Raw genomic sequence first — 12,875 nt, forward strand, 5'->3', positions numbered from 1 at the left:
AAGTTACTTTACAGCACATGGCTTCTTCTGTCTTTGACTACCATCTTTAAAAAAAAGAAGCATCAGATTATATTAAAAATTTTTGACAACAATGACTTGATGCTATAATGGGAGCTCATGGCTACACTTAGAGCTCAAAGTCATGTCTTTCACTGTAATGAATCCCCAGGGAGATCTGCCTATGTCTGTCTCATCATCACTTTCCTCGCTGGGCTGACTTACCTCGGCTAATGCTTGGTCAGCAGATACTGAAACATAAGAGTTGTTGAGATGTGAGGGATGAAGCTCTACTGGGAATAGACGGAAATAATTAAAAAAAAAAAAAAAAGATGAGGAAATCCTGGCAGGGAGAACACACTTTTTCGAAGAGACAGAAGGGGAGAATTTAGAAAGCGAGATTAAGAATGGATTGGCAGAGAGAGGCTGCTGAGGGAGGAGCGAAGATGTGGACGAGGAGTACATTTTGGCAGTGAGCCAACCATGACCAAAATGACCTCAAAAACACCAATAGGAAATCATTCGTGCACAATAGCTTCACTGTCTCATCCTACCTCACTTCTAAATAACATTTATGGCTCACTTCACCTTTACATACATTCAGAAGAGCAGCAGAAAACGGTAGTACACAGTTAGAGGGAAAGAGAGGAGGGGAACTGTTTGGGTATGACGTCACAGCTGATTAGGTCAACAGAGTCTTCCAGTTTAAGTCCATATTAATGATTTTGTTCTGGCATTTTACATAACGTATTTAAGATTACAGTCACATCTCTAGCCTAAAGCCTGATACATACGCCACGATCCCTGCGACTGCAGCTTACGTCACACGCGCTAAGCATTGTGGGGATCTGACAGAAACTACAATACAGCAGATAAGATATCGGATATCGTCAAGTTTTACGACAGACGCGCTCCTCCGTACAACGTATCCTCTATCCACAAATTATGTGCCATTTGTGTGTCTTCGTGTGCCTTACAAGATGTGTTATAAAGACTTTCATACTTCCTCACCGCCTCTGACAGCTGTTCCTCAAAACTATCCATTGCTATGACAACCGGCAGCAGAAAAAGTGGGAAGACAACATTTCCGCTTTCCGCATTAACCACACCCACTTCAAATTTCTCACCAATCACACAATAACTGTCGGACACCACGCGAGAAAAAAAGTGAGAGGTTTTTTTTCCCCCAGACATTTAAAAATAACACATTTTAGAGCCGTAATCGCGATACGTGATGTATAATATGTGATACCGTGAAACCGTAATATTTTCCCTTATGTTACCATACAGTCAGAATCTCATACCGGCCCATGCCTACAGACGAAGAGATTTATAAACTTTATGCTCCAATCAAAAAGTTTGTAAAATGTCTTTGGCATCAAATTATACCATTTTCCAGTCTTTGAAGAGCCATACTTTTGTATGTCTACTCAACTAAGCTTAGGATCCGTCTGTATGATAAAACAGGAGAACAAAGAAAGTGAGAGTGCTACCAATTCCACACACTTCTATAGAGAGTGCACACTATTACTGCAAAAATATCTAGTCCTGTGAGGTCCTGGTTCTGGACATTTATCAGAAAAAATTAGACATTTAAAGTTCTGACATTTGACCAAACGATCATCTATCTATACCACTGATCCTACAGTGTCGCACAGGTACTGCACCCATTCCCACCTCATACTGGACAAGACTAAATGATCAATAGTTTAACAAAATTAAAATGACAAATTAATTTAAACCCATTGAGTTTTTACATGTTTTTCATCTCTCCTGGTTCATTGGCCATCCCCCTGCACATCTACTGTTTTATAGATATCGGATATCGCCATGTTTTACGACAGACACACTCCTCCATACACAACTTATCCTCTATCCATGAATTATGTGTCATTTGTGTGTCTTCATATGCCTTACAAGATGTGTTATAAAGACTTTCATACTTCCTCACCGCCTCTGGCAGCTGTTCCTCAAAACTATCAATTGCTATGACAACCACCAGTGGAAAAAGCGGGAAGACACTTCCGCATTAACCACACCAACTTCAAATTTCTGACCAATCACACAATAGCTGTCGGACAAAACCAGAGGAAAAACGTTCTGCCCTGATAATGTGTCGAGAACAAGCTGCGAGAAAAGAATGACGTCGTATAAGTATACTTTTACTGCTTAGGAGATATTAATTTCAGGGTCTAGACTAAACTGACTAGAGCCTTCATCTAGTAAATCTGACCCAGTCACACCAAATCTATTTCTTTTACATCAATGAGGAGAGGCTACGGACACTTTAAAGAAACCCTTATAAAACTACAATTTAAGCAAGGAAGCTTTTACTTTAACTAGAGTCGACCTGACATAATGTGGAACTCACACTGAACTTAAATGCACAGTCACTTTTTTCCATTGACAATTCCCATAAAGTGTTTTTTTCCAAAGAACATGGTCTTAGTGTTTTAAAAAAAAAAAAAAACAAGAACATAAGAATATTATACTGTGCAATAGTATTGTTAATGGAAAGGATAACGTGCACGTCAAACAACTGATCTGGCTGAAAATCTGACAAACTCCATACAGTGTCTGCCTGTCTCAAAGGTGTCACACAAAACTAATGCTAGATGTCAAACATGGTTTGTAAACACCAACACAGTCCTCACATGTGGCCTGTTTGGTCAAGGGTCTTTAAAGTTGAATTAATAAGTTAACATTGCAAGGTGGCACATCATTCAAAAACACATATTACAAAAACCACAGATTTAACAGTCAACTTAAACCATGAAAAAAAAATGGCTCCCCAATCACTATTTAGACCTTTAAATGTAGCAAATTGCTTTTCTTTTTAAAGAACTTGGAATCACTGATTGACTGCAAAGAACTTGACATCCATCTTGGGACAGACGGAACTATTTTTCCTGACCGTCAGCAGAGCAATGCAGGAAAATTTTATTCAAGACTGACTGATGATCAAGAAAGTTTCATCCATGACAAACCATTTCTACACAGCTCTCAGTTCAATCTTGCTAGTGAATTTATGAGTACATCTATACAATACTCCACCTGTATGTAACTGAGAAGCCAGTGGGCTAACAACTTGGGGTTGTCACACACCCAGAGGCTTATGGTACAGTAACTGGAACAGGTGTCCAGCAAACGTCAGCTCTAAACACCTGGGGCCATCACTCACTCACTCTCACACACATGCGCACAACACACACAACACACCTGTCACACCCCACACAGACATTTCTCCCTCTGAAACAACAGCAGGAAAATCATCTATGGCAGTGCAGCGAACAAAAGGTAACTGCGTCTTTATTCCTCTGTGCTGCCATCAGTGGTTTGGCAACATTCAATGTCAATTTCCAGTTTAAGAAAACATATGATCCAAAACATGTAAGGGGCCAAAAGCAAGTAATGAGAGTTGTTGAAAAGTATGAGGAAGAGGAGGGTAAAATAAGAGAGATGAAAAGTTGGTGGTTTCCATTCTGGGACATGGACAGAACATGTAGCTCTGAAACAAGCAAAGCTATTGTTAACCACAGTTTGGCCTACAGAGACTCCAACAGCTGGCTTCGATTAGGGGCTTTCTTAAAGGAGGTAGGCCCAATCCACAATACACGTCTCACTTCTTAACACACACACACACACACACACACACACACACACACACACACACACACACACACACACACACAGTTAGATCATGGATGAAAAAAATATTAATCAAGGTCACACACTTCCATAAAAGCTGTTTTGACATCTGCACTTTCTCTGCATAGAGCAGAACATCAGACAAAAGGAAATATCTGACAAAGACCACTGCACTCTTAGCCATCTCAATTTGAATCAAGTAAAAGCAACACTTTGCCTTATCAGCAATTCTACATTAAGTAACAAGACCATGCTCTAGTGGTTACCCTGCCAGCATTCATGCATGTTGCTTTAACTGAACAAGGCCAGTTCAAGACCTTGATGCTTTGCTGGTAACATATCATTGTGTCTTTTGCAAGTGTGGTCTGTCAAAGGTAATGCGTAGCAATACTCTTACAGGAGAATCTCGAAGAACAAAGCAAAAAGAAATGTGAGATGCTACTTGTGCCAGTGAGAATAAAAGAAATATTACACAGCATCTTCACCAATACTGCTCTATACTGACCAGTTTACCCCGGTCCTTAAGTGCTCTCAGTTTTAGGGTCATTCCTGGACTTCAAAAGCCAACCAACCACATGCTCACTGAGAAACAAAGTCTCCATCTCTGTTACACAACAGCTAAATATACAACACCTGCCACTGAACATCTGTGTTCAAAAGCTGCAGAACCATTGGTGTCACATGAGGGCACCATACCTGCTATAGGCTAAGTAGGCTGTCACCATCGGTTTTAAAAGGTGTGACCTCAGCAGACCTCTGAGATGTGCCGAGAGGTCTATTAGTATGCAGTGTGGGTCTTCTTATTTGCTCAACAAGTACAGGTTCGGTGCACATTTATTAAAAGTATGTCCCATCCACTCTCCATGCCATTTACCAACTGACAAGAAAAGAAGCACGAGCACAAACTACAAATCCTGTAGTGGATGCACAACATGAGCGTGTGAAGTGTGTGTTAAACGACCACCAGCATCAAACAGACTACAGACCAAACCACCACCAGAGCTGAAAGATAATCCCTCTCATGCAGTGTGGAAGTAGCAGCAGAAATGAGCGAGCGCCATTCCAAACCAATGCACGTCCACAAATGCAGCACGAAGTGAGTGCCTGAAGGAGAGCTGTCGCTGCTAGACATTACCGTATTCCCGCTCTCATTATAAGACTAACTGCAGACACACACCGCATACAGTCTTTACAGAAAACCTCCCGTGGGAAAACATTTCCCACTAGACTTTAGTCTATGACATGTGAATGCAACATGCTTAACTTAGCTTTGGTCTCATTTGTATTTCTGTGCAGGCTGCTCCGTGTGGCGCCCCGACTTTCATCAACGAGCAGTCACTTCTCTCACACCATTTCATATATAATACATGCGAGAGCTTCTTACCTCATGGCGAAGGACTCGTCAGGGCAAATATAACACAGGCTCCCTTGAGTATCGACAGCGAGCGACTTGTTCTGTAGTTTTCACTAAAGTTCACCGCTCGGTTCAAAGCTACAAGCGACCAGATGTATGGGGCTCTGGCGGCAGAGCGTGGGGTTTCACAGTTTGCGGGCTACAGAGTAAAAGTACAAAAAAGAAAAGAAAAAAGAAAATAGGATTTAAAAAAGAAACAGTCGAATCCTACATGATCGATAGCGTCGACGCTCAGCTGGTGGTGATGAGTCACTGGGAACAAAGTGGAAAATCGCGGTGTTTCTCGGGTTTTTCTGACGCACTTGGGTCGGTGTGATGCGGCGCTGTGCCGCTCAGATACCGGTCTGCTGCCGCTGCCTGCTGGCCGCGACGCGTGCTGTGTTCACGGCCGCGCTGTAAACTCGTAGTTTAGGGTGCTGCAGTCACAAGTAGAACTAAACACAATTTCCTGTTCAATAATGCTGAATATTTTAACAAAGGGACCCAATGGAGAAAAAAAACGCATGTTAGGAGTTTCGCATGTTTTAGTAAAAACATGTCCCGGGGAATACACGTTACATTTTCAAAAGTTAACTACATGGCGAAATATTTGTTGGTCAGCGGGGCAATTTATTAGACAGAAGCAGTTTCACCCCATTATTACATCTACTGTTCCGTGCTATACATTTATAGATATATATCTTAAGGACGACCTATAATAAATCGTTTTGTTTCGTGTTTTATGTGCGTTTTCCATGCTTTTATATTTTCTACGCGACTTTAAGGTAGCAACTGAGGCTTACAGGACGTACAGCACGTACCGGTTGCCCCTGACAACTGAATTTAACCGTGCTGCTGTCTGTGATGTTGATTTGGGACCAAAGTTGAGTGAAAATTAAAGTTCAAACATATCCTCCCAAGAGCAACTTTAAAACACATGTGTAAATCAGTGGCTGGAGGTAAACTATGGAACTCGCTGGATTATGATTTAAAGGACTCGACAAGTGTTTTTCAAATTAGGAAAGTTTAAAGCGAATATTATTAGAATATATGGAGTGAACGATTGATTAATTGGGTGGCACATTGTTGTTATTAAACTGACCTGGTTTTGTTTGTAAAAAGGTATTGACAGCCCATCTTGACTATATTAAGGTGCCTAGAAACTGATTTTATCCACATTATGACATTTTTAGGAAAAAATTAAGGTGCATTGCTGCCACAATTGCCAAAAACAGAAGCACTTCTGAAGACCACAGTTCAAAGGAAAATAGAATTTTTTATGACAGTACCTCGTCACTATTTTACACTAATGAATTTTGAAAAATCAAACACAAGTGAAAACTGATTAGGCAACAAGCACAAGCATGAAGATTATATATCCATCTCCACAGTTAAGACGGTGACAGACATACAGGCAGGAGCTGATATTCTGCCACAGGTGGCTCCTGACACTAGCTGAGAGATCTACTTGGAAGTGTGTTGCCTGTCTATCATGGTGACAGACAGTGAGATACATGGTACTGGCTTGTGTCCGCTTTGAAGTGTGTGCATGTTTGGCTATGTATGTCATTTGCCCATCATGTAACATTAGACATCATGATTACTATAATGATACAGTGGCAAGTGATGCCAGTACTGTAACCCACTTAACCACAGAGGGACCAAAAGAGGCTTACCAGAGCTGAGGCCAGCTCAAACTGTTTACAGCCAAAAAATAAAGGCACTATATCTTTATTTAGCTCAGCAGATACTATTCTCCATCCTTCAAGGGTATTATTTCCATCTGAGTGCAATGCAAAAAGCATCGTGAGAATGCTGATAACGTGAGTATTATGAATAGAAAAAAAAACAGTCCTTTCTGGCATTGCAATTGAAAAGCAGCCAAAAGGAAAGGTCTGGTTGACCCAGCGTTTGAAACGAAGCCTCAGTGTGTATTGGACTTGTACTGTGAGAAAGACTGTGATGCACAACAAATAATAACATCACTGGATCCTTAAGCTGCTGTGGGTGTGTTCAAAGGATGCTCGACTACCCCTACCGGTTGTGTGATGGACTAAAAGAGGATTATGAGAGGATTTTCTAAAAAACAAAAAAGTGGAGGCAAAGGTCATATTCTGAGTTATTCTGCCTTGATGTAATGCCACTTCACTTTGATGGAAAGGTTCACCTCAGGTTTAGGTTACAGTTTTGCTTCCACAGTGCAGGTGTTTTTTCAGTTGCCAGGGAAAATATATACTACAAATCTCTGTTGTCCATATTTTTAAAACCTCTCAAGGCAGAGTATTTGTAAGACTAATCACATGTCTCTGTATTTTCCCATGCATATTGTATGTGTATTAGATTTTTTCTCATATGTGCTTTTTGTAGTGTCGGACATTGTTTGGTCAGCTATGAACTGCCCATTGATATAGAGTCATGTATAACTGAACTCTGGTGTTTCTCATTGTTTATCTGCATCCATGTAAATTATGCATGATTATCCTTTAGAAGATCATTGGGGGGCTGGAGCTGGTCCCAGCTGATATTGGGCAAGAAGCAGGTACACCATGGACAGGTGACCAGTCTAGCACAGATTTGGGTGTGTTTGATTCCAAAATAGATATAAGTCATTCACTCAGATGAGTGAGATGCATATGACTCAACTGATCATAAATGAGCCATCAGCACACCACCCACGCCTCACCAGCTCTGTCACTGACATCTAACACACACTAAACCATTAAAATGTCATTAGATCTGAGAGAAATTAAGTTTACGTTCTTGCTATTCACTGTAAATTACATGGGGAAAAGAGCACCAGCCAAATGTTTATTTGAACTCTCTGATTTTAGATTACTATGAAGTCAATTCCATACAGTGCTCATTCAGTCTTAGTTCTCCCATAAAGAGTATTCATAAAAATACCTGAACTTTGTCTGCCATCTTGTGAGCAAACCTGAAATACTACTTTTATCCTCTTACAAACTGAAGGATTTCCTTCCACAGAATTACATGTACTAAAAGGTAGACAAGTATATATTTTTAGACTACTTAAATACTGTCCATAATTTTTTGAGGGAGGCTACTTCACGTTTGTGATATTTTCTTCATAACACTATGTATGGGGATATGGATGGATTACTGGCCCAGGATTGAACTCACCTGCTGTCTTTCCATTCTTCCCTTTCCTATGGAAAAAATGCACATTTCTAATGAGTCATGGTTTGCTCCAGTGCTTCAAATCTCTGACTATAAATGTACTGGAATATACTGTAAAATCCAGTCTTGTCAGAATAAAAAAAAACATGCTGACTACTTTAGGGTGGAGATACTGAACAATTGTTTCCTTCATTTTTTACCTCATTCAAGAACCATAGTATTTTAGTATATTACATTGTGTTTATATAGCAAGTACATTAGGCTTCTGCTTGTGTAATTGTTCAGCAAATACAGTTTGTGTCTAAGTAGTTTTTAATAATGGCAATTCATCCATCCACCCATTGTCTTCTTGCACCTGTTGGTAGCGGGGGAAGTAGCCTAAGCCCAGATTTCTCTTTCCCTGGACACTTCTTCCAGCTCTTCCGGGAGGACACCGAGGCGCTCCCAGGCCAGCCGAGAGACATAGTCCCTCCAGCGTGTCATCCCAGCTGCTTCATACTTGGTTGCAAGCCACCCCAGTGCACGCTGAAGTTCCTGGCTCGATGGAGCCAAGAGGACAACATCATCTGCAAAAAGCAGAGATGAGATCCTGTGGTCCCCAAACTGGACTCCCTCCGGCCCCTGGCTGCGCCTACAAATTCTGTCCATAAAAATAATGAACAGAACCGGTGACAAAGGACAGCCCTGCTGGAGTCCGACATGCACTGGGAACAGGTCTGACTTACTGCCGACAATGCGAACCAAGCTCCTGCTCTGTTTGTACAGAGACCGGATAGCCCTTAGCAAAGGGCCCCGTACCCCATAATACCAGAGCACCTCCCATAGGATGTCACGAGAGACACAGTCGAATGCCTTCTCCAAGTCCACAAAGCACATGTGAACTGGTTGGGCAAACTCCCAAGAATCCTCGAGCACCCTAGGGAGGGTATAAAACTGGTCCAGTGTTCCACGACCGGCACGAAAACCGCATCGTTCCTCCTGGATCCAAGGTTCTACTATTAGCCAGATTCGCCTCTCCAACACCCTGGGATAGACCTTCCCAGGGAGGCTCAGCGGTATGATCCCCAATATAGTTGGAGCACACCTTCCGGACCCCCATCTTAAATAGAGGGACCACCACCCCGGTCTACCCATCCAGGGGTACTATCCCCGATCGCCACACTATGTTGCAGAGGCGTGTCAGCCATGACAGCCCAACAACATCCAGAGACTTAAGGTACTCGGGGCAGATCTCGTCCACCCCAGGTACCTTGCCACCGAGAAGCTGCCAAACTACCTCAGTGACTTCAGCTTGGGTGATGGGCAGATCAGCCTCTGCTTCCTTTGTGGGCGGGGTTGAGAAGATCCTCAAAGTATTCCTTCCACCGTCCGACAATATTACCAGTCGAGGTCAGCAGCTCCTCATCTCCACTGTAAACAGTTTTGGCAGAGCACTGCTTCCCCATCCTGAGGCACCGGACAGTTTGCCAGAATCTCCTTGAGGCCGACCGATAGTCCTACTCCATGGCCTCACCAAACTCCTCCCATACCTGAGTTGTGTAAGCTGACCTGTGTCACATCATTACATTATAAAGCACACTGGCTGTTTAACCTATAAACCATAATAAGGTAATTTAATCTGTAACTGTTTGTCTCATCTGAGTGAATGACTTATATCTATTTTGGAATCAAACACACCCAAATCTGTGCTAGACTGGTCACCTGTCCATGGTGTACCTGCTTCTTGCCCAATATCAGCTGGGACCAGCTCCAGCCCCCCAATGATCTTCTAAAGGATAATCATGCATAATTTACATGGATGCAGATAAACAATGAGAAACACCAGAGTTCAGTTATACATGACTCTATATCAATGGGCAGTTCATAGCTGACCAAACAATGTCCGACACTACAAAAAGCACATATGAGAAAAAATCTAATACACATACAATATGCATGGGAAAATACAGAGACATGTGATTAGTCTTACAAATACTCTGCCTTGAGAGGTTTTAAAAATATGGACAACAGAGATTTGTAGTATATATTTTCCCTGGCAACTGAAAAAACACCTGCACTGTGGAAGCAAAACTGTAACCTAAACCTGAGGTGAACCTTTCCATCAAAGTGAAGTGGCATTACATCAAGGCAGAATAACTCAGAATATGACCTTTGCCTCCACCTTTTTTTGTTTTTTTTTGTTTTTTTAGAAAAATCCTCTCATGGTAGGTGTGCATGGACCGCGTTAAAAACACCCAACCATCACCCAGGGTTAAGGATAATGTGAAATATTTGCATTAATTAGAGAGCGGCCACTGAGTTTCAGTCAGGTTTACCACTAGAGGGCGAAATGTAAAATTTCGAGCCCTGCACAGCACAGGACACGTTCCGATTCTATAATTACGGATCATTTCAAAATAAAAGACCAGCGACAGTCGTTGGGATATTCCGTGCGGTAATCTATCACTTCGCTAACTGGTAATTGGTTCAATCCAAGGTCTAGAATGCCAAACAATACTCAGCATCATGTGATTTATTTTATATAGCCATAAAAAAAAACTCGTTAAGTTGTCCCGGTGAAGTGGTGCCTTGGAAAAGAGGCTGCTTAATTTTACCTGGTGAAATAAACTTTACATAAAATAAACTTAATACAGTCCTTTCTGTTTAGTGTTTCTCTTACTATGAAATATTATTTAATGGCAAAGGCCTTACTGTTTCTTCTTGACTGGCTTTTGTTTGAAAGGGTAACCCGGAAATGTTTTCATCATCACGCTTTCTCCAATCTGATTGGTTGTGCTCACGCTGCTGCTGATGTGGTGTACCGAGGACAGCAGACCTGCTTGACCGATTCAAACTGATTCTTAGTACAATAGTACGTTTGCTTTTTGAAAGTATGCCTTATTATCAGACTTGGGAGGAGTTTGCCCGGGCAGCAGAAAAACTCTATCTGACAGATCCAATGAAGGTGGGAGCAGTGAATTCTATAAGATGGCTAGCATGCTAAGACTATAGCCTGTTACCTGATTTGTGTAGCGGTAGTGAAACTCCTCAGTAAAGTCTGAATTGGTGGATGTTGTCTTCGCAGGTCAGGGTGGTTCTCAAGTACAGACACTGCGACGGTAACCTGTGTATTAAAGTGACCGACAATGCCGTGGTAAGGATCAGCACGGAGCTATGTTTGGACTGTTTGTCACAAAGCGGACACATGGTGCTCTGTTGCTGTTGTTTAATGCTATTGAGTGTGGATGGCCGAACACGGTGTTACGTGTCGCTTGGCAAAGGAAACACAGTTATAGGTTTGAGATCAGTCCACTTTGAGTTTGAGGACACTCAGCTGCACAGTTAATAACCAGCTTTCTGTTGACTGATTTGTCAGTTAATTCAATCAACAATTCTCCCACAATGCACTAGTGCATTCATGTGGCTGTAATGCTGATTGTAAGTACAACATTTCATGAATTAGCTTTTGCTCAATCAGCACTCTATTAATTAGCATATTTAATGGCTGACTGAAAGCTTTGCTTAAAAACAGTAATGGCTAATGGTACAAATTGATTCATTTAAGGGTTTGAAAATTGGCAAAAAAGCATTTTTCTAACACTGCATTTGATGCAACTTCTTAATTGATGCCATGAAAACTGCCATCACAGTAACTAGTAACTAATGTAATGTTCACTGCCCTCATGTAGTCTTTTGTCCATCCCTTCAGTGTTTACAGTACAAGACGGATCAGGCCCAAGACGTGAAGAAGATCGAGAAGCTCCATGGAAAACTGATGAGACTCATGGTGTCCAAGGAGACGCACAGTGGTGCCATGGAGACCGACTAAAATGCTCTAAAAACATTGACCTTCTGGAGCATTGGGACTGAGTTCAGTGGACTGTGGGAGTGGTTGCTGAGAGCACAGTACCATCAGAGTATGATGTGAAGTCTGAAAGATGGACAGTGGTAAACTTGAAATGTGGTGAGATTGATCTGGCTGCCTGGCTTAATACTATCAGAGATGGGATCTAAATACTGTATATCTTTTATTCTCTCAGGATTTAATTTTTTAAGATACTTAAGTCATAAAAAATTCAATTGTCCTGCTTTCCTTGTCAAAAATTGTAATCACATCTTTGATGGTATTAATATAAAGTAGGGTGCTGGGACATTTTATGAAATGTAAAAATGAGAGAGTTTGGGGAAATGTCTGGGCAAAAAGTACAAAAAGTACAAATCCTCAGCTGCTGTTTAAGCAGCTTCGGCACCTTGATTTCTTTAGAGGATTTAGCATTTATTGTCAGTTTCAAAGGGGGTGAAAAGGATGGACACTGATGTATGTCTTTTCTATTGACATCTATGTTGCTGTGTTGGATATGTTTTTCCTCATGGACTTGTACCACATGAATGAAGCAGGACCTTTCTGATTTCCTAACTGGAGAAACCCCCACATCTCCAAACGCCATTTTGTATACTGAGAATAACTGCATTAGATGTTCAATAAAAGTTTATTTACCCCATTACAGCTGGTGTCTATTCTGTGTACTATCCTCTGTAATTAACATTACATGCAATACATACAAGTTTGCTTTGGTTTGTTTCTTTAATATGATCATGTTTTAACATTGTGGTTGTTTTTTGTGTCCAACAGTTTTACCTTATGCTGTTTTCTTTGGTAAACTTTGTTGTGCAGTTAAAATAATCAATACTGATCCAAAACAACAAGCAAAAGGAGCAA

General features: G+C 41.4%; 2 protein-coding genes across 2 annotated transcripts in view; one reads left to right on the forward strand and one right to left on the reverse strand.

Annotated features, from left to right (window-relative positions):
- Positions 1–5,389, reverse strand: part of enah (ENAH actin regulator) — a 103,884-nt gene extending 98,495 nt beyond the window's left edge. The window contains exon 1 of the mRNA XM_026318317.1: positions 5,030–5,389. Coding sequence (XP_026174102.1) covers positions 5,030–5,034 — 5 coding nt within the window. The 5' untranslated portion in view covers positions 5,035–5,389. The remainder of the gene's footprint in view (positions 1–5,029) is intronic.
- Positions 5,390–10,941: 5,552 nt separating this feature from the next.
- On the forward strand, positions 10,942–12,662 carry srp9 (signal recognition particle 9). Its single transcript, XM_026318638.1, has 3 exons — positions 10,942–11,120; positions 11,241–11,309; positions 11,865–12,662. Exons 1-3 carry the CDS (start codon positions 11,049–11,051, stop codon positions 11,982–11,984), a joined length of 261 nt encoding a protein of 86 aa, XP_026174423.1. The 5' UTR covers positions 10,942–11,048; the 3' UTR covers positions 11,985–12,662.
- Positions 12,663–12,875: the final 213 nt, after the last annotated feature.

Source organism: Mastacembelus armatus, chromosome 24, assembly GCF_900324485.2.
Source record: "Mastacembelus armatus chromosome 24, fMasArm1.2, whole genome shotgun sequence".
Taxonomy (NCBI): domain Eukaryota; kingdom Metazoa; phylum Chordata; class Actinopteri; order Synbranchiformes; family Mastacembelidae; genus Mastacembelus; species Mastacembelus armatus.